Source organism: Lathyrus oleraceus, chromosome 7 (genome assembly GCF_024323335.1).
Source record: "Lathyrus oleraceus cultivar Zhongwan6 chromosome 7, CAAS_Psat_ZW6_1.0, whole genome shotgun sequence".
Classification (NCBI taxonomy): domain Eukaryota; kingdom Viridiplantae; phylum Streptophyta; class Magnoliopsida; order Fabales; family Fabaceae; genus Lathyrus; species Lathyrus oleraceus.
The window spans coordinates 338,956,377-338,979,947 of NC_066585.1; the positions used below are offsets into that span (position 1 = coordinate 338,956,377).

Sequence of the window (23,571 nt, forward strand, 5' to 3'; positions counted from 1 at the left end):
ACATCATTTGAAGTCAAGTTCTCAAGGAATTAGGGTTTGGAATTCATCAGAAGTGGTTCAATCATACAAAACCCTAGAAAAGTCAACAGAAAGTCAAACTTGGTCAACTGTGGATTTAATCAGTGATTTGATGGATAGAATTGATTTGAAGGAGTTCATTCATGTCCCAATAAGCCTCATATATCATGTCAAACCTCATCATGGAAGAATTTGAAGTAAAATCAGAAATTTCCCAAAATAGAAAGTGGACCTGTAATTTTAACTGCCAAAAATGGAAACTTCTTGATCTTAAACTTACATCATGATACAAGCTTCAAATGAATTTTTGCCCAACATGAAAGTTGAAGATCTTGTTCTCCCATTTTCAAAAAGTCCAAGAACTCTCAAATCCCATGGATGGTTTGCAAGATATGATCAATTCAATTTCAAAAATTTGTGAACTTCAAATGGCCATATCTCATGAACCACAAGGCCAAATTTGGTGGGGTTTTTTCCTACAAACCACATTTCATCCCCTCTTTCCAAAAATTTAAATTTCATGAACCAAAACCTTGCCAATCAAAATGGCATTTTTTGACTTGTTTCATTTAAAATTCAAGTTTGACCAAAAGTTGACTTTTTGATTTATTGATTTTTACTCATTTTGGCCAATTGGAGCTTGTTTAGAGTGACATTTGACACTTGTTTGAGGCCCAAACTCGGGCAGACCATGCACCTCCTTGCCAACTTGGTCAAAATAAGTAAACTTGCAAATGGCTTCATTAGAGTAAATCCTTGGTAACACTTCATGAGCAGACATAAAACAGCAAATATAATGGTCATTTGCAGCCTGTTTTGAAGCCCAAATCGTGGCAGACCATACACCTTCCATATGCCTATGTTCAAAGTTAGCAATTTTGCAAATCTCTCCATTTGAACTAATCAAGCTTACCACTCCTTAAACCAAAGTTAAACAGACCAATATAAGGCATTTTCTGTCATTTCACAACCTAGTTGCAGCCACAAACGCACAGCAAACTCTCTTCTCTCAAAAAACACTCTTCTTGCATTTTTGCAATTTCTGCAAAAACCTTGAAAGCACTCGAGCAGCCTTTGGTTTTTCATCACCTAGCCATCATTGTAAGCTCATTTCCAGCATGAAACCTCAACTGTAGCTGCAGCATTGAGTTCTGTTTCTTCAAGGCATTTCCATGGCAAGTGTAGATTCAAGGTGGAATTGAGTTGCTCAAGCTGATTTTCTTCAAGTTTCCTTCATTATCAACCATCATCTCCACCTGTTTGAGCTTGCATCACTCAAAACACAACTGCTTCCTCCATTTCTTCATAACCAAGTAAAATCTCGACTCTCTTTTTTCTCTTATCCATGCTATGTTTTTGATAGTCCTGGCCTTGCTGAGTATTGTGAACTTTATATCACTTGAATTGGTTAAATATGCTAGGAGAAATTTGAGTTTAAAGGTTGTTAGTCATTTTTATTTTGCAAGATTCCTTGATGATTAAGCTCGATTATTGTTAATGCTTGTTGGATTTATGATGCTGGATGTTTGATATGTTGATTGCCATGCTCGATTTCATGTTCTGGGTAGTTTCATTTTTCACGATTTTTGTTGGTTGATGAAGATGAATACTGTTGTGATAAACCCTAGTATTTTTCCAGAAATCCTGTTTCATGTACGCATGAGTGTTGGCTGCTGTTGTTATATGTTGCATGAACATTATGATTGTGTTGCCATGTGGTTTGCATAATTTTATTTGAAATTCGTTTTGCCATGATGACTGCATGAAGATGAAACATTGCTGCATAAACCCTAAGGGTTTTTGAACCCAGAAACATGAAAGCGATTGGCTGTTGTTGTTGGTTTTCTGCGAATTTACTGTTCCATTGAGGAACTGGCCAATCAGAACATTCTATTTTGTGGCCCTAAACTCTGCGTTTTGATAAGTAAAAGTGGTATTTACAAGCGTGCCATCGGTCAACATGTTTGACTCACCCATTCCATGTTATTTTGTTCATGTTGTCTCAATTGATTCATCAACTTATAAAATTCCTAATTCATTCATTTCACATCCAAAAATCATGAAATTTTTTCCATCATGATCACATGAATGTCTACTTTTTTATCATGATTTTTATTGAATTTTTGGTTGGCTGGATTTTAAATGGCTCTAGGTTTCTTGACATGTATGCTTAATTTGTACCTTTTGCCAATCCTTTTGTGAAATAATGAGGATGCATCCAATGACCCTGAAATTTTTTGTGGTTAATCTACACTCATTCATCTTCATTTTGATGTAAAGTTTGTGCATTTATCATATGTGGTGTGGGAGATATGATTTTTGGAAGTAGGGTGTGACAATTTGTGTCACACCAATGATATGCAAATTCATGATTTTTGTTCACATGCTTCATGACCTCCAAATGATCCAATTTTTTGCATGATTGTTCTCTTATATGTCTAGTTGATGTGTGAATTTTCCTGGATTTAATGATGCCATTTTCCATTTGTTTGAGAATTTTCTTCCCTGCCTAGTCAATTGTTGACTTTATGTGATACATGTTGCCAAATCCTTTGTGAAATTCTCATATCTTATTGTATGATCATGAAATTTCACATGTGCATACTAGACATCTTGAGCTTTGCATTGGTGTTGATCCCATACATTTCTCATCTGTTTTCAATTTGTTATGATTTTTTGAAGTTGATACATGTTTTGTTGACTTCTTTGTGCACATTTGAAATTGTGTTGACTTCCTGATTTTATTTGACTATCTTCCCATGATCCAATTGAGCTAAAATTTTATATGCATGCTATGTTATGGATTGTGATTGAGTATGATTTATTTCATGATTTTTGGGATTGATTATGTTTGCTTTTGAGCTTGGTCTTGCTGTTGACCTTTTGTGTGCCTCCTTTTGCCATGTTTTGACTTCTTTGGTCTATGAAATGACAATGATGCATGATATGAGTTTGAATCCAATTGTGCTTGCTTCTTAAATGATTGATTTTGGTTTTGATTGAATGTGGCTTGCTGTTTTGGATTTCTTATTTGTTTTTGACCCTATGCTTGCCCTAGTGGTCCTTTGGACTTATGTTGAGTTCATCTGTTTCAGGTTGAGCATAGTGCTTCAAAGAAACCTTGCCAATTTGGTTGAGTTGGATTATATATATCATGTGCTAACCCTTGTTTTGTAGGTGTGACTCATATAGTTGAGTCTTGTGCTTTGCACATTGGTCCCTCTGTGGTTGACTGTTGTTTATCCATTCCTTTTGTTTTAAACTGTTGAACTGTTTACTAATTGGTTTGACTTTTTCAGGTACTTTAGTTGCTTAAGTTCTTTGAACTTGCTTTGCTTTGCTATTTAGCAATTGCTTTTGAGGTATAATTACTCTCTCTTCATGTAGTCTGGAGACCCGGTCTGTTATTTGGCCGGGCAAACTGTCTGAAGTCCTCCTTAAGAGGCAATGCTTGTGTGTGTTTAAAATTGTCCCAAGCAGGAAAAGTCCTTCAAGTAAGGCAATTGGTAGATCAAAGGGATAAGTAGCCTATCCCCTATTATTCAGTGAGTCCTCTCTTTGCTCCCATTACATGGTTGAAGCATCGAGATAAAAACCCAAGATCTATCGAGTCAATATGTGGAGAGAGTTCCTACTTTCTGAACTCCCACACTTTCTGATATGCTCTCCCTGATCAGGGATAAGAGCAATGAGGCACACCCCTCATCTCCTTTCATCTGCTTCACCTTAGCCTCTCAATGGCAAGGTTAAGAGCAAATCTTTGACCCTATTCCAGTTGGCCTCAGTGCCTAACCCTCTTGTATGAGCCTCCTTGTTTGGATATAGAGTGTGCTGATTGATTCTCATTGATTGATTGATTGCTTCATATGCACATGTTTGCTTGTATGCTTCATGCATTTTATCATCATCATCAATTGCCATTAATGCATAATCATCTCATTTGTCTTTGTGATATTGTCATTGTTGTTTACCCATTGAGGACAATTGTAAGACCATCCATTGGCCATTGCTCCTATGATATGGAAGTGAGTTGTAAGACCATCACCTTGGCCACTCATCTTATCTTTGCTTGATGCATTTGATTGTATGTGAGGATGCAATTGTAAGTCCCTGTAAGTTGGCATTTGCTTTCCTATGATCACATGTTGCTTTGTTTGTTTGTATGTGAGGATGCAGTTATAAGTCCCTGTAAGTTGGCATCTGCTTTTCCTGTGATCATAAGTTGGTTTATCTGTTTGTATGTGAGGTTACAATTGTAAGTCCCTGTAAGTTGGCATTTGTATTCCTAGGACCATACTGTGGAGGTTAGAGTAAGCCCAGATAGATTGGCATTTGACTTCCATGTTTTGCTTCTGCTTGTTTATGTGAGGTTGCAACTGTAAGTCCCTGCTAGTTGGCATTTGCTTTCCTATGATCATATGTTGGATATTGGTGTAAGCCCAGACAGATTGGCATCCGGTATCCAAGTTTCATTTTATTTTAGGAGATTAGTATAAGTCCATTGAGTGGCCTCTGATATCCATTTCTGTTTTAGGAGACTGGTGTAAATCCATCTATTGGTATCCGGTATCCGCCTTTTATTTCTTTGTTTGAGGAGATTAGTGTAAGACCATTGAGTGGCATCTGATATCCAGTTTTATTTTAGGAGATTGGTATAAGCCCAGTGATTGGCATCTGATATCCGCTTTTTGCTGACTTTCTTGTTTGATTGTTATTACCCATTGCTATTCCAAAGGACACACTTGAATCATCTGCTATATGATTTCAAGAAGTGAACCTTCTAAGAAGTTTTACTTTCCATCCTCATCCATTCATCATTCATTATGTCCTAGACCTTTTCACACATTACTCTCAAACTTGACATAGATATTGTGCAAACATCTTCATGTTTTCTAACTAAAAACCTGGACCCCAAGTCCTTGACTTTTTTTCAAACTCCATTTTCATAACACTTCTTTTGAATCAATCTTAATCATACTTTGACTTCATTTTCATAAATCACAATCAATTAATTTCACTCATTCACTTATTTTGGCTTTGTCCATTGTTAATCTTTTCATGCATTAGCCATAGGTTTCAATTATCTTTGTGGTTGATGTAAATCTTGCCTATCCTTAGTGAGTCGACAGTAAGACTTCCGTACTGAAAACAGGGCTAACCCCTCTAGTACGTCGAAGCTATCCTCGCATGGTGGATGTTGTTTTTGGTCGAGTGTTCTCCCATTGATAATGAAAAGCCTCAGTGCTTGTGTTTAAAACTGAATCCACCAACTTTTGGAAATCTTTTAGCCGAACTACGGCGTTTTGATCCTTACCTTTGATGGAAGGTACGTAGGCAGCGGGTTCATCCGTTCAAACCCAATAAAAATTGTATATTCTTTTCTCATCATCCCAATCATGTTTGCACAATACTTATGTCATAACAAATAACAATCTTTTACAACAAGTGTGAAAAGGGCTCCCTAGGAGTACCTAGGACGTAGTGGGTGCCTAACACCTTCCCATTGCATAATTTACCCCTTACCCAGACTCTCTGATCTTTTTATTAGTTTTCTACGTGTAAAACTTCTTAGGCTTTTGTTCGCTTTTTAGCCAGTCCTTTGGATAAATAAAAGTGCGGTGGCGACTCGAAATTTCATTGTATCTCTTGCTTATGATTTAATCGATAAATCATATAGCGACGAATACACCGTCACAGTGGCCGTCATGGAGATGGCGCCTAACATGGCGATAGAGCCGACTAGTGACCTATAGAATGCATAATTTCATTTATGTGATGGAGTTCACATTAGAACTTCGTTTTTCCATTTCACGCACTTAAATCAATCAGAAAACAACATGGAATCAACATATTAACATCACACAACCTATATCTATCAATTAGCAAGCATAATTATCAATTATTCCCCATTTTTATCATGATCCCAAAAACCTTCAAAACCCAACAATGGTGAAAACATATAAACACATTAAAACAGAAAGTCTCATACATGCATTTACACGAATTTCGTTATGAAAAATATATTACAACACCAATTGATTAGCAAATTTTAGATTAACATATAATCAAAATAAAACATGCATAATCATACAAAGTCTATTGGATGTTAATGAATCCTTAATTCTACCCTTAAGCATATACCCATTATTGAATCCATTCTCCCCCTTACCTTAGTTCCTAGAAAGAAATCTAAAATTTGAATTGGTTTGAATGTTCTCCTCTCTGCCAAAGCTCAAAGTTCTCCCTTTTCCTCTAGCCTCTTTTCCAAAGTTTCTATGTACCGACAAAACTCTTAAACTTAGGTTATGTTCCTAATTTATATCATTAGGGTTAATCTAGTTGAAATTACAAACTCACCTCTCACTTACTAACATCCTCTCTCGTTCCTCCCCTCTATTTCTAATAATTCACACTTTGGCTCCAAACCTTCTATTTTCCCATCTAAATTAAATAATTTAATTAAAATATTATTATTTAATTATTAAAATAGACTCTAATAATTCTAGCCTACCTTTACAAATCTCTAATGACTCTCTACACTCCCACTTCAAGGTCACACACCCCTAACACCCATATTAATTCAATTATCGCACATGATAATTAAATTAAAATTAAATCATGAAAAAATACATAAAATAACAATTCAAAAACTGGGGTGTTACAAGTCTCCCCCACTTAAATAATTTCTCCCTAAAAAATTAGCTTAAGTAAATAGATTCAGATATGACTCCCTCAACTAGCTCTTAAGCTCCTGAGTCACATTCCCACCAACCGGTCCTCCCCAAGCTACCTTCACCAAGGTAATTTCTTTACCACAAATCTGCTTCACTCCTCGATCCTCTATCTACATGGGTGATGCCTCAATAGTCAGGTTATCTCTCACCTGTACATCACCCACTTCGATCACATGAGACGGGTCTGGAATGTATCTCCTTAATTGAGACACATGAAACACATCATGAAGATTAGAAAGCAATGATGACAAAGCAATCTGATAGGATACTTCTCCTATCCTCTGCAAAATCTATTACAGACTGATGCAACATAAAGTGAGATTTTTAGATCTCAATGCTCGACCAATACTATTTACGAGAGTAACTCTCAGAAACACATGCTCCCCCTCTTGGAACTCAAGTGCTCTCCTTCACTTATCATGATAGCTCTTCTGGCAACTCTGTGAAGCTTTAATCTTCTCTTGGATCACTTTGATCTTCTCAATGGTTTGTTGGACAATCTCAGGTCCAATCACAACACCCTCTCCCGACTAATACCAACATAAAGGTGTCCTACACCTTCAACCATACAACTCCTCAAACGGTGCCATTCAAATACTCAAATGGAAACTATTGTTGTATGTAAACTCAATCAACAATGTCATACCCCAAATTTTACCCCTAAGTTTCATAGCATCTTAATCAAGTATTGCATTCATACTTTTAATTCATTAATACCCTAATGTGATCACAAGTATGAATCTGAAGGATAATTGCCATACAAGGTGCAGCGGAATTTAAAAAATTCTCCATTTAGTGATCCTTACGAATGGGCATGATCAGTGATAGAATCGTTACCTCTTGTGGCGATCACGAACATTGAACAATGACAACGTCTCTACTCAGTCCACACGAACAGATTCCTTCAATCTCAGTGCTAGCTGGTACGAATGAAGGCTATGAGTGAGAGAGAGAGAGGGAAACAAAATTCCAAGTCTTCACTTGAGTTGAGTCTGAGTGATAATGCTTCTACCCAAGGGTTCTATTTATAGAACCACTTGTGTGGGCTTCAAGCTAAAAAGCCCACTTAAGTGTGTTTTGGCCCATATCTCATAATATGCCAAAATCACTTAAGTATTTGGTACCTTATCATATTTCGTCTCCCACTTACGTGCATCGTAGCTTACGGTGTTTCTTAGTTACTCTATTTCTCATCAATTCGTCCTTGTGTGTGACCCTGTAGGTTTTCGCGACGTTGGCAATTATATTAAATCACACATTTAACATAATAAACAGTGAGCGGTATCTAGCAACACATCACTGCTACCCAAGTCACGAAAATGTCATGTGATCTGACAAAACCTCCTGTGATAATAATTATGTGTATAATTATCCTTTTGCCCTTATATCTATATTGAACACAAGGTATAGACCGTGTCATCCTTGTCCAGTTCAATATTAGGCCCATAGACATTTATCCTGTTATGCAGGATGGGAAAATTCCATCTAGGTCACTTATGTCCCTCAGCATGCTTCGTGGAGTACCCATCAACTGTCTTTATGGTTATCCAGTTACAGACAACGTTGGATCAGCAATAAAGCACTCGACTCTACATCTAGGATCCATAGTGGTTTCAGGTCGAAGAGTGGTATACACCATTATCACCATGAGAATAACTTATGACACTTTGCATAACTTTCTATATAGTATTCTCATAGCGGGTCAATCCGGTATAAATATTACTCTTAATATTCATACCTATGTTTAAGACTTGATAACTCTTTATCCATGATCCATGAGATGTGATCATCAATCTACAAACATAATAGTCTTAATGCTTTAATGTTGTCCCACTTCACAATAAAGCTCGACTACGGATACTTTAAGAATAGTGTCCCTATGTTTAATGTGCTCTCATGATCAAGTCACACTTGATACATTAAACGGACTATCTATTCTAGGGACTTTATTAAACAAACATAATAAAGAAAAAGCCTTTTTATTATTAATAAATAATTCGATACAAGTACCAAAAGTATTGGCCTCTAGGGCTTACACCAACAGAATCTACGTTATTTTGGTCTTGCTAACCTCTCCTTGGTTGTTTACTCAAGCTAGGGTTTAGTATCTCACTCATTGTATCACCCATTACTTTGCTTTGTACTATTACTTGTGTTATCTTTAAATTTCTTGGTCTCTTATCACTATGTACTTGGCTCAAAGGTATGTACATTTCATTTGCATCATTCATCATTAACTTCATGCATTTAGATAGATTTTGCTCTTGTGTTGTGCTTGTATCTTTTGTAGTTAGGGGGTGCAAGGTTTGAGAAATTTGAATATCAAAATAAAGGGAATTATGGTCTTAATTATTAAAGGTTTATAATTTGGTATTTAATATCATGATGTGCATGGATCTCAACATCATTTGGTCATTATTGGCGCAAGTCATCATAAGGAATTGCTTCATTGGCTCTAAGACTTGATAGGTTGACTTCCAAAGGTCATAATGTTTTCATCAAGAAAGCTATGAATGTGGTTATTTTTGCCTTGGACTCTAATCTTCATCATCTATAAATTCTGTTCAAATGTCAAGAGCCAATTATGGATGAAAAACCATTTTTGAAGGCAAAACATCTCAAGTTGTCTACGGTTTGACCCGATTTTCAAGTTGAACTTCCCAAGGTCATAACTTGGGAAATAAATATCATATGGAGCCCATTATTTTTCTCATATGCTAAAATTGAGACCCTCTACAAGTTTGATTCATTGTTTAATAAGATATTTTGCTTGGTTTAGCATTTGACTTTGAAGGTCTTCCTATTCAGTGCCTTGATTTTTGCCCACCTTCAATTGACCATAACTTGGTCAATTCGCATCCAACTGGAGTGGTTATTTTCACCATATCACATTTGATGACATCCATAACAAGTTTTCTTTTGATCCCAAAATCCAATTTTGAGTGGAAACCCATTTATTTTGGGAAAGCATTACAGGTCATCCTTGGTTCCTTATGATTTTGAGCCAAACTTCAAAACATCATAACTCCTTCAATTTTTGTCCAAATGAGGTGTTTATTTTGGCACAATCAATATTACAACCATTATGAACATTTGATCTTCACACATCAAAGGCCATGTTTGAGTAGAAAAGGGTGAATGAGGTCCATACATTATATATCATTTTTCCAACTTCACTACCCCATAACTTTCTTAATTTTGACTAAAATAAGGTGGTTAATTTTGCTATGATCTTATTTTCCATTATATATAACTTTCATTTATTGTCAAAAATCCAAAAATTCATAGATCAAGGACTTGTAGTGCAAACCTCAAAGTTGCCAAAATTGTCCAAAAGTGAAAAAATGAGGTTTTTATCTAAAGACTTTTTGGGCGTTTTTCCAACTCAAACACCGCACAAATGGTTCATATGACTTATGTTCATCATTGTTTGAGGTTGATTCAAGAAAAACTCAAATTGACCACCTTGTACCTTGCATTTCAAGTTATCCATTTATGTCACATAGCCATTTTCCAAATTACACACCTTTGAGCTCAAATTTTTGTGTCATTCCATTACATGTCAATTATATGGTGTGTGTGCATCAATGTGTGCCATAATTGAGGGCTCAAACCATGACATTTCTCCAAACCCGAGTCATAATGTGATTTTTGCCAAAAACTCTTTTCTCCCAAACCAATCAACCTTGCTCCAATTGGACCTCAAACAGATCATGAGAAGCCCAATTGCACTTGCTGTTTTCACTCATGCATGAGCTGCACCATTAATATGTCCCATATTTCTCATTTTTGCATTTTTTCACCTTTTTGAAGCAAGTGACAAAATGACCAAGGGCAAGGACAGCTGGCCACGATTTTGATTTAAAACAGACGAGGGAGAGTGTAGTGTGTCTGCACATACCATTAGCAAAGGTATAAAGGCCATATCACCAAAACTTGATTTGCAAGATTGTGCAAAATTACGTTTTACCCTCTAACCTAATTGAGGGTATTTAGTAAGTGATAAACACACCCCCTATAAATAGAGGCTTATGCACTGCCATTCTCAAGCTCAGAAAGCCATTGAACCTCTGCAAAGTTTCTTACTAAACCTCTGAACTTTGAATCGAGTTTCAAATCTCAAGTATCCTCAAGCTATTCCTTTGGCTCAACAAGGTTCTCTAAAGTATGGTGGAGGTGTGACAACTTGAAGCAAGCAAAATAGTGGCCTGTATAGGAAGAACAAGTTCTCTGAAATCAGCCACTCAAGTGATTTTCAAGAAGTATGAAATCTGAACCAAACCTTAAATTTCTTGATGCCATGTTGTTGAGAATCTGTTCCTGATGATCAACATAGCTTTTAATTTCATTTTCATGAACTGAGTGGAATTTAATCTTGATTTTCAGTTTAGGGTTTCATTTTGTTCCTATCTTCGATTGGCCTTAATGAGTACTCATAAATGATTTTGGATTCCACCATCTTACTCGCCATAAAGTTCTAAGCAACTTTGCTTCTTTGAGTTTTACATTTTAAGTTATTTTTATTTTTTCCAGAAACCGGCCACCGCCCATGGTGGTCCGGTCGCCTTCTCGGGCGACCACACGTCCATCCCTCCAAAATTCAAAAATGGACCAATGAGAGTGTAACATGTGGTCCCTCCAAATTTCAAATTATGTTGTGTTCTCATACGTTAAGAACACGCGTTATGGCGGGCTTACATTAGATCCATTGGCTCACACTGAGCCACCTTATTAATGAGGAAAAGGGTCAGATCTGCGCGTGTGCTTACCATAGACCTTGCTCCCTTATTTTCCACTAGATTACATTTTAATTATTTTTGTTATTTATTTTAATTATTTTGTTTATTTAATATCTCTCAAACCCTTTGGAATTTTGAAAAATGTCCAACATGAAAGTTGTTTGAAATAATTTTCTCTTCCATAATATGTTTTTTGTTTATTTTACTGACCAATAGAAAATTAAAAATCATTTTTCTTTTTTTTTAAGTATTATTTTTAATGTATTTAAATCATAGTAATTTCAGATTACATGATAAAAATACCAAACGTTTTGTGTATGATCCTTATATAATAGGTGACACTTTTCCTTCTTTGAGCTTTCTATTTTGAAGCATTTTTTCATTTAGTTTGATTTTTAGGGTTTATTATCCATTTATTTCAAAAGTTTGAAAATCCTAAGTGTTTCAAATGGGTTCATAAATGGTATATAGTTACACTTTTGGATTCCTTGGGTGATTGGTGACATTTTTTATGTTGGTCACTTTTTCATTTGAAGCTTATTTCTTAAAGTTCAAAATTAGGGTTTTCCTTTTGCCCTTTTTGCTTGATTCAAGTTGCAACTTGTCCTTGATAGATGATCAATATTAAATAATTGAGTCCTTGGTTTTAATTTGATATTTGGAGACTTTCTTATTTTGAAAGTTTTTTCATTTGAACCCTTTCTCAATTAGTTCTCATTTAGGTGTTGATTTTGATGTTTATGTTTGTTTTTGACTTGAAATGGACCTCCAATTTTGATTCTTGATTTGTGATTCCATATTGATGTTTGTATGACATTGTGGAACACATTTGCTTCTGTCTACTTTGCATTTTTTGGTCCTTTTCATTTTCCCTTGATTTCATGTTTGATTTGACCTAATTTTGGCATGTTTAAGTAACACATTGTATGATTAGAACCATAACTTATTTGATACTCATCAAGAATGAAATATATGAACATTATTGATTTTCCATATTATTATGCTTTATTTCCTCTTCTAAAATGTTGATATCATGTTTATATCTTGCACCTTTGATTCAATTCTCAAGGACGTTGTAGATTAGAGTTTATACCTTGCTAGCATGCCTTGTTAACATTCAAGCACCTTTTTAGAACCCGATTACTTATCTCCTAAACTTATAGCATATACCTTGTAGGATGGGGGTTTGACATTATCCACCTTGGCTCCATGCTTGTGATCCTAAGCCAATAACGTTGCATTGTATGTTCATGCATTCATGTATCATAACATCCTTTATCCATTTTCAAGGAAATATTACTTGGATTATTGCAAACTTGGACAAAGAAATTCCCTTGAAATACTATATCGGTTTGTCCCTCGATGTCCCTTCGATAAAAAATACCGGTACATCCCTCGGTTGTCCCTCGGATTGATGTTACGCCGGTTTGTCCCTAAAGGTTGCGATGTACGAATTATTTTCCAAGTTTGCAATAAATCGGGTTGTGATCCTTGAAGATGGGTAAAGCATTTGCATTGAAAATTGTCAAAAAACTTTAGTTATCATTTTAGTTTCAATGATTCAAAAGCATACTCTTTTGTAAACTTCTCTCATTTATTTAGAGGATGTCTTTGGAAAAAGAAGCTAGGAGTCAGTTCCAGTTCAATTTCCCCGTTCCAGATCTGTCTCTATTACAAGACTTGGCCACTCGTATGGAAGATCATGATGGTTTTAGGAAGAGGTATGGAAATATCTTATCTTTGATGAAAGTGAAAGTGGATAACATGGCTTTGAGGGTTCTTTCACATTTTTATGGCCCAACATATCATTGTTTCACTTTCTCTGATTATCAATTATCCCCGACTCTCGAAGAATTCGCTTACATTGTGGGAATTACGATCCGTAACAAGGTCCCTTTTATTGGAGGAGAGGAGGTACGAAAGTCCTATGTTATTGGGGAATCTCCACATGTTCCAAAGGGCGAAGTAGAAAATGGCCTCACCACTAAAGGAGGAATTTCCGGTTTCCCCATCAAGTATTTAGTGGAAAGAGCTTCACATTATGCCAACATGGGGAGTAATGATGTATTTGAGGCAATCTTGGCCTTGATGATTTATGGGATTCTACTCTTTCCAAGCTTCAAAGACTTTGTCGATATGGATGCTATTCGGGTTTTCATGACTGGTAATATGGTTCCTACTCTTCTAGGAGATGTCTATTACTTCATCCACTTTAGGACCGAGAAGAAAGGTGGATGGGTCCGTTGTGGTGCACCTATATTGTACAAGTTTTTTATTTCGCACTTGCTGCAGTCCACTCTCTACAACAAGGAAATCTCATGTGGTCAAAAAAGCTTATGGCTCTTACTATTAGGGATATAGTATGGTACAATGTGACCTATGATATTGGGATGATTGTAGTGAGTTATGGAGAATTCCCTAACCTACCTCTTATTTGTACCAAGGGAGTTATTACCTATAATCCATCTTTAGCATACTGTCAGTTTGGCTATTCCTGGATGATAAGCCTAAGTCTGTTTTGGTTACTCCTGTTATCATTCGAGAAGGTGAAGAGAATGTGAATATTAGAAGGGATGTTGTGAAGGCTTGGTCTCATATTTCTCGTAAGAAAAACTCCGAGTTAGGTCCTCAAAACTGTGTGGCAAAAGAGCCTTATACCACTTGGGTTAAAAGTTGGGCTTCCAAGTACAAAATGCCATACCTACCTCCACCACCTCTGGGTAGCGAGCTCGTGAAACCTGCTCATGACTCTTTTGAGGAATTCAAGAAGCTAAAGGAAGAGAACGCCCAATTAGTGAAATATAGAGACATTTGGGAGAACAAATTCTACTTTGCTAATGGGGAATGTGTAGGTGCTTAATTGGCTGCATTATATGGTAAAACACTAGCTGGTTACTAATGTCTTGACTGATGTCATGACATGGTATGTATGTGTGACTACATTGTAGGTTAGAATATCTAACTGTACTCTGATGTCTTGACTGATGTCATGACACACTTGAGTAGTTACTGCAGGATTAGCTAACACAGGATTTATTGAATGTCAAACTGGATGCTGTGACATTCATACCTGTCAGCAGATACTAAGGAATAGAACAGCTGGTGTTCTGTTAGAACTTAGTATTTATTTCCAGTCTGGTTATCAAGGAAAGACCAGACCTGGCATAAGGCCTACTGACTGAATGTCAAACTGGATGTTATGACATTCATCATTGATAGCAGCTACTGAACATTAGACAGAGTGGTGTTCTGCTATACTTCAGCATGTTACTTAGTCTGTTCTTCAAGAGAATAACAGAACTAACTTAAGGCCAAATGTGTAAATGTTAAATTGGACACTTTGACATTTATTAATGTAAGCTGTTACTGTAGTATGGTCATTTTGATCATGTACAGGTCAGCAAAATTGTACAGTCTGTTTTCTGGAAAAACAGACTCAGCATATGGACCTTGATGTCAAGCTGAATGTCGTGACATTCATTCCTGACAGCATATGCTATATTGTAGGTTGTTCAGTTTTCTGTTTCAGGTTTTTCTCAGGCTATTCTTCAGGGATTCAACAGCTGAGAGAAAATCCAGGAAATCAACAACCAAGCTACATTTAATGAACCTAACAAATAGCCTATTTGTTAGTAACCAAAATGTTGAATTTATGGGAACTCGCGTGACCTTAAATTCAGGAGAATACAGGTGCAAAAGCCCAGGTACTGCAATATAAAAGGAAGGCGTTCCTTCATTCAGTTTCGGGGATTTTGAGGCGTGAAGATTTTGTGTGTCCATCATACTTCATTGCTGTATTTTTGTGAGTCTTGTATTAGACGTATCTTGTAAGCTAAGCCATTATCAAGTAGATGATTGTTGTGGCATAGGGTGTTCATTGAGTTGTAAGTGTTGTGTCGCTCAAAGCTTTTAAGCGTGAGTGCTGTGTATCTTGATTAAAGCTGTGAAGCACAATCAAGAGTTGTTTGAAGTGTGACTTCAAATTGTCTTTAATATTGATTAAAGGTAATAATCACTGAGGTGATTGAGGGGGAGTGAGTAGGAACTCTGATCTTAGTGTAAGATTGAAATTGCATTGGGTAGGGATTAAGTGATAAGTTGTAAACGGGTGAGTTTATCTTTGAATTAATACTACTAATAGTGGATTTCATCCCTGGCTTGGTAGCCCCCAGATGTAGGTCATGTTGGACTGAACTGGGTAAACAATTACTTGTGTTATTTACTGCACTTACTTTTAAGTTCTGCATAATTCCTGTCTGTGCAGAATTGGATGTCATAACAACCCGTGTGACATCTAAAGTCTGATAACTAGAATTTCAGAATGTTCTAAACTCCGTAGTCAACTACAAGAGAAGGAAGATGTGATTGTTTGACAAAGGGTAGCTTTAGAATAAGGGGTCGCCAAGAGGAAAAGGCTGGATAGAGATCTCAAGGCATCTTGGTTTACTTTCGATCAACACAAGGAGAAGCTGATAAATATCGAAGGACTTCTTGGACAAGTATTGGAAGAGAAGACCGCTCTGAAGGCTGAGTTGAAGACTAGGCCTAGGGTTCCTTGATTTGTTGTATTTCTGTTTGTACTTTTCTTTATTGCTTTTATTTATAATCACTTATTGTATTTCCTTGTAATGCAATGTTACTTTCAGTTTGAAAGAAGTTTGTAAATGTTTAAAACTTATCAAGTCCTTGAAAGTAAGAAGTGATAAAGTAAAAAGAAATCATGTGCATCCATGCATCATTTGCATCATTTATTGTCATATTTTGTCAAAATAAAATACTTTTCAATGGCCTCATTCTTTTCTATTCTCTTCTTCAGAAGTGCCTGCTACCCGTCAGAGATATCCAACAAGAGCTAATATTCAATTAAGGATGGATGCACTCGAACAAGCAAACTGTGAACTACATGAAGAGATTTTCACTCTCCGAGCCAGCTAGGAGAAACAAGCTGCATTGATTGAAACCTTGATGGCAAGGTTGGAACTTATAGCTTCAACTCCTTTGTGTAAAACCCTGTCTGTTCTGGTTGTTTCTATACTACTATACATATTACAATTCCTATCATAACTGTGGTTACTGCTACTACAACTACCAACTTCGGTATGTCATCCGGATTTGCTTACTCCTTTGGCCATCCTTATGACCCTCCTCATGGATTTCAAGGATTCACTCCTCCGCTAGAATTGACTTAAGGATTTCCAACCGGTACTTTTAGTCCCTATGGTCCTTATGGACCCCAACCTCTGGTTTCTCATCCGCTCACTTTGCAATACTATGGCGGTAATCCCTATGGAGCTCAACTTTCCATGCTCTTTGGAAACCCTGACTATACTGTATCACCTGCTGATATGGTCACTTACCCTCTTTAAGAGGACCCCGCTAATTTATATCATGGCCCGAGCATCCACTCAGAAGCTGCCGAGGACGCAATACAAGGTCAAATCCAAGCTCTTAGCAAGAAACTGAATGCCCTCTAAGGGAAGGATCTTTTTGGCAAGAACGCGGGCGGGATGTGCCTCGTTCCCAATGTAAGGGTCTCTGCTAAATTCAAGGTACCAGAATTCGAGAAATACAAGGGCAATACTTGTCCTCAGACGTAAATGGTCATGTATTATAGGAAGATGGCCGCCTACACAGATGATGACAAACTCTTGATTCACTACTTCCAAGACCCTTTGTCCGGTGCTCCGTTAAGATGGTATATGAGCTTGGAGCGTGCAAAAATACAAAACTTTCTTGATCTCGGTGAGACATTTATGCAACACTATAAGTATAATTTGGACATGGCGCCATATCGTACTCAATTGGGCAACATGTCCTAAAAAGAGCGCGAGTCATTTAAGGAATACACACAAAGGTGGCGGGAAGTTGCTGCCCTAGTCACTCCGCCTGTTGAAGAAAAAGATTTGTGCAAACTATTCTTGAGGACCCTAGACTCCTTTTACTATAACAAATTCATTTCTAGCATGCCTCGTGACTTCACCGAGATGGTGGGGTCCGGTGTACAACTCGAAGAAGGGGTAAAAGAAGGAAGAGTGGCTCGTGATAATTCAGCACCTGCTAGTGGCACCAAAAAGTTTAGTGGATGGAAGAAAAAGAAAGAAGGAAATGCTAATGCTACTTTCCACCACCGACCAAGCAATAGAAGACAACAACATCAACCAACTTCCCAAGCAGCTCCAGCTCCACAAGTGCAACATCCTATGTCAGGCTACTATCAACAACCCTTGTTAGCCGCAGTGGCACCAGGGGCACCTACGATGCCAAATCTGCCCTTGCCACCGCACCCGATGTTCCCCGTTAATACTTCACCATATCTGTAGTTGCCACAATAATATCAGCCTTATCCATAGTATCCACAACAACCACCACCTCAGTATCAGCCGTAGCGGCAACAACAACGACATCAACGAAGACAACAACCATCTACATCTGCTACTCAGCAAAATCCACGTCCCCCGAAGACTCAATTCCAGTTTGATCCAATCCTGATGACATACACTGATCTACTACTTTCTATGCTCACCCAGAATCTCATAGAGAAGCGTGCCACACCACCAGTGCCTGACAAGTTGCATAGATGGTATAAACCTAATGAACGTTTTTCTTTCCACTATGACACGCCAGGGCATGACACTGAAAATTGCTTTGTATTCAAAGGAAAAGTCCAAGAACTGGTGAGATTGGGGATGATTAAGTTCGGTGACATGCCAAATGTGACAACTAACCATTTCCTGGGCATGGGGTAGTAAATATGATTACCGAAGATGAAAACTTGATTATGGATATCCTGAAAGTAAAGACTCCATTAGTGCTTGTGCACCTCAAGCTGTTCAAGGCCGGTATTCTAAAGCAAAATCATGAGAAGTGTTCTGTTTGTCTGATAAAGCTATACCTTGGGGGTACGAGCCCACTGTCACCATGAATGGTGTTAAGAAACCATTGGTCAACAACAAAGTTGTCACTAATATTGTCGATGCAAGTAGTCTCACAAGAAGCGGTAGGATTTTCACTCCTGCTAATCTTAGAGGTGGTAAGGCTGTGGTCGAGAAGCCTGACAATGGTAAAGCTCCATTGATCATTCCTGAGAGTAGACCCATACAAGATATTGAGGCTGAAGAGTTTTTGCGCCTGATACGAAAGAGTGATTATAAGGTGGTGGATCAATTTATTCAAACCCAATAAAAGATATCTGTTACGGCTTTGCTCTTAAACTCTGAAGCGCACCGCAAGGCTCTCTTGAAAGTCTTGGGGCAAGCCTATGTAAATCCAGATGCCACGATTGATCAGTTTGACCATGTATTTGGAAACATTACGTCTTACAACACACTAAGATTTTATGACAATGAGTTGCTCGCCGAGGTGAAAAAGCATAACAAAGCTATCTACATATCCATGGGATATGAAAAAGATTCTCTTTCACATGTTTTGGTTGATACCAACTCTTCTTTGAATGTGATGCCAAAGATTACTCTTGCCAAGTTGTGTTATATTGGTGCTGATATCAGACCAAGCGAGGTTCTTGTGAATGCTTTTGATAGTTCTAACAGGACTGTAATGGGTGAAATTATCTTACCAATGATGGTTGGTTCGCATCAGTTTCAAATTCTCTTCCAGGTGATAGATATTAATATTGGTTACAGTTGTCTGCTTGGAAGACTGTGGATTCATAACGCATGCGCCGTCACATCCACCTTGCACCAAAAATTGAAATTCATCCAAAATGGAAAGCTTGCTATTGTTTATGGTGAGCAAGTCTTGATGATTAGTCAATTATCTGCTTTCATATACATTAACGTAGAAGAGGATGTTGTCATCACCCCGTTTCAAGGGCTTGATATTGCAAATGCAGTGCGAATTGAGGACCTCAATGAGGAGGATAACGTGGGAACTTCTATGGTATCTTTGAAATATGTGCAATAAGTGGTGGCCGTTGGCCAAACCTCGGGTTGGGGAATGATTGTGCAACTCAGTGATAACAAAGACCGTAGTGGGTTAGGGTTTAATCCTTATGAGAAGTCGACCCAGGTACCGAGGACTATTCAAGAGGTGAAGTTAATTTCTGAGACATTTAGAAGAGGCGGGTTTATGGACCATTCATGTGCTATCCTACAAGATGGTGCGGATGAAGGACCAAACTTTGTAACGAGAGGAGGATCAAGCTAGAGGACTCCTAATTGGACATCTATAGATATTCCTGAAGTCATGCATGTGTCAGAGTAATATGTTTTGCTGTTTTTTTCTGTTTTTCAAAAGTTGCCCTCTGCTCTACTCAAGGCAGAGGTGTTTTTGTTTGGGCTTCATGAATTTTGTTGCAACTCTTAATAGCATAAATAAAAGTTCATTTTGATTTCAATTATGTCTTTTTCCTTTTTGTTTTATTCGGAAAAATGGTAAAGAAAATAAAACTTTCAAAAACATAATGAGAAACTTTTATTTGCATGTGCAATTTATTTCAGCCAGTTTCTAAAAATAAAAAACATAAATGCATGTGTAGATTTCTTAATAAACCAATTGAACGCAATGACCCTGCACCCTCTCCTGACTTTGAATTCTCAGTGTATGAAGCAGAGGAAGAAGAGTTTGAAGAGATCCCAGATGAAATTTTCGGATTGCTAGAACAAGAGGACAAAACTCTTGAGCCCTACAAAGAGCCGATGGAATTGATCAACTTGGGTACCAAGGTAGATAAGAAGAAAGTGCGAATTGGGGCATTACTCGACTCTAATGTGAAGCACAGGTTGACAACACTGCTAAGAGAATATGTTGATGTGTTTGCTTGGTCCTACCAATACATGCCAGGCTTGGACACCGATATCGTTGAACACAAGTTGCCACTCCGGCCCGAATGCCCACCTGTGAAGCAAAAACTAAGAAGAACTCATCCTGACATGTCCGTCAAAATCAAAGAAGAAGCACAAAAGCGGTTTGATATTGGGTTTCTGATTACATATATATATTCCCAATGGATTTCCAACATTGTGCCTGTGTCGAAAAAGGATGGAAAGGTCAGGATGGGCGTGGACTATAGGGATCTAAATAGAGCCAGCCTGAAGGATGACTTCCTTCTACCTTACATAGACATGTTGGTAGACAATATTGCGAAATACAGTTTCTTTTCGTTTATGGATGGTTTCTCCGGATATAACTAGATCAAAATGGCACAAGATGACATGGAAAAAACAACGTTTATCACCCCATGGGGAACATTATGTTATAGAGTGATTCCTTTCGGATTGAAGAACGATGGTGCAACGTACTAGAGGGCCATGACAACCCTATTCCATGACATGATGCATAAAGAGATTGAGGTTTATGTGGATGCTATGATAGCCAAATCTCAAACAGAGGTAGACCATTTTGATCATCTTTTGAAACTGTTCAAGCGCCTGAGAAAATATCAGCTTCATCTAAATCCCAACAAATACACATTTGGGGTACGGTCTGGTAAGTTACTCGGTTTCATTGTCAGTCAGAAGGGTATTGAGGTAGACCCCGATAAACTAAAAGCTATAAGAGATATGCCTGCACCAAAGACAGAAAAACAAGCCCGAGGCTTCGTTGAAAGGTTGAATTACATTTCTAGGTTTATATCAAATATGACTGCAACCTGCTCTCCGATCTTCAAGCTGTTGAGAAAAGATCAAGCCGTGGTTTGGAACAAAGACTATCAAACTTTTGATAAGTTCAAAGAATATTTGTAAGAGCCCCCCATCCCGCTCCCCCCTGTTGAGGGAAGACCTTTGATAATGTATCCTACCGTGCTCGATGAATCCATGCATTGTATCCTTGGTCAACAAGATGAGATGGGTAAGAAAGAGCACGCAATTTACTATTTGAGCATGAAGTTCACAGACTGTGAGACAAGGTACTCGATGCTTGAGAAAACCTGTTGTGCACTAGCATGGGCTGCCAAGCGCCTCCGCCAATACATGGTGAATCATACTACTTGGTTGATCTCGAGACTGGATCCAATCAAGTATATCTTTAAGAAGCATGTTGTGACCGGCCGGATTACTCGTTGGCAAATACTATTATCCGAGTATGATATTAAGTATCACACCCTAAAAGCTATTAAAGGGAGTATCCTCGCTGATTATTTGGCACATAAGCCTGTTGAGGATCCTCAATCTGTGCAATTTGACTTTCCTGATGAAGATGTTATGGCTTTGAGAATGAAAGACAATGATGATCCAACTATTGAAGAAGGTCCCGAGCCTAGATCCATTTGGGGTTTAATGTTCGACGATACTGTCAATGCATATGGACATGGCATAGGAGCTGTAATTATTACTCCTCGAGGTTCACATATACCTTTCGCAATAAGGGTAGATTTTAATTGCACCAACAACATTGCAGAGTATGAGGCATGCATCCTTGGTTTGGAAGAGGCTACTGATATACATATCAAATTTCTTGAAGTGTTCGGTGACTCGACTCTTGTCATCAATCAGATTAAAGGAGAGTGGGAAACTCGTCATCCGGGTTTGATCCCATATAAAGATTATGCCAGAAGATTGTCTACTTTCTTTACTGAAGTAGAATTCCATCACATCCCTCGGGACGAGAACCAAATAGTAGATGCTCTTGCTACACTATCCTCCATGTATAGGGTGAATTTGCATAGAGAAGTGCCTTCCATCAATATCCAGAAAGGTGATAAACCTGCATATTGTCATACCCTAATTTTATCTGGGCATTTTAAAACTTTCATAAATTCGATTTTAACTTCAGTTTGCATCATATGTACAGCATAATATGTATTTCATCATGAATAATACTTAAAATATCAGTCGGAATAAATTCTTGAATATACAGACAAATTGGTTAAATCAGTCCTCAAGCACGTACAAAATAAGCGGGTAAAAAGTTTCGAAATCAAGCTTCCAGACGCCAGTATTATTAGCCTACGGGTTCGCGTAGTTTAACCTAGTGTGCTTGTTATATTTTTCGGCGACTTTTTCAGGTTGCATTTTGGTCCGTCTGAGCCTTTTAATCGGTCAAAATTTATTTCAGAATTAAAAGAAACACTGTAGTTTTTCAATAAGTATATTTGGCGCTGATCATTTTAGTGCGTCTGATTTAATTTTTCGAGCAAATTTTTGCACGACATTTATTCATTTTCAATCATTTTATTTTTATTCTTTCGCCAAAATGTTCAAAAGAAATAAATAGAATTTTCCGTATTCTCATTTTATTTTTATCGTGTGTATTTAGAGAGATGCGAATTTTATTTGATTTGATGATTTAAATTGTTTTAAATCAATTAAAATCATATAGAAGGGGCATATTGGACATTTTAAAATTGCTTGTGCTTCTTTGGATTAATCAGGATTCTCGATTCAAATTAATCCATGGTTCTCATTTGCAATCCTTGTCTTATTCCATTACCCAATCAAAAAATTAAGATTTAAATAATAATAGATTAAATAATAATATTAAAATATGAAAAAAAATATTATTAATCTCTTCATCCAATAGGAGGAGGACACACGTTCCAATCTGACTCCACTCCCAACGGATATTTTTTGGGGGCGTCTATTACCACACCAAGGGAAAACTGATGAAAAGGATTTGGTGATAGCTCATGAGGAAAGGATTGGTTTTAAAAGAAAAAGAATAAAAAAGAGGAGATCCTCTTCATAAAGAAAAAAGGCCCAATTTTCGGTAAAGGCAAAAACGACATTCCTTCCCAACGTCTCTCATGAGCTGCAGAAAGTGAAAGATAACTCTCTCTATAAAATAAAAAAGAAAAGAAAACCAAAATAGAAGAGAGGGTCATTAGCAGTCTTTTCTCTGAAAAATCACTACCCACCTCTTCTTTCTTCCTTCAATATAGACCACACAAATCAAAACCATCGCTCCGCCATCCGCATCTTCCGCTTCCAGCCAACAGTCGAACCCACCATCTTCTTCACCTATAATCCACTCCCAAAAGCACCATGCATACACCATCTTCACAACAAGCTCAAGCCATTTTCAAACTCGCCCTCCTTCGCAACCACCGAACAATGCCGACGATATCTTCGGATCTAATTCATCCACTTCTCCGCCTCTACCTCTATTTTCCGGTGAAACAACCA

At 37.5% G+C, this 23,571-nt stretch overlaps 2 protein-coding genes across 2 annotated transcripts; both read left to right on the plus strand.

The window, feature by feature from the left end:
• The first annotated feature begins 13,096 nt into the window (after positions 1-13,096).
• LOC127103708 (uncharacterized) lies at positions 13,097-14,351 on the plus strand. The gene is made up of 2 exons (XM_051040942.1): positions 13,097-13,851; positions 13,964-14,351. Exons 1-2 carry the CDS (start codon positions 13,097-13,099, stop codon positions 14,349-14,351), a joined length of 1,143 nt encoding a protein of 380 aa, XP_050896899.1.
• A 6,943-nt stretch (positions 14,352-21,294) lies between these two features.
• LOC127103709 (uncharacterized) lies at positions 21,295-22,245 on the plus strand. Its single transcript, XM_051040943.1, has 2 exons — positions 21,295-22,144; positions 22,241-22,245. The coding sequence occupies exons 1-2, from the start codon at positions 21,295-21,297 to the stop codon at positions 22,243-22,245; spliced, it is 855 nt and encodes a 284-aa protein (XP_050896900.1).
• The last annotated feature ends 1,326 nt before the right edge of the window (positions 22,246-23,571 follow it).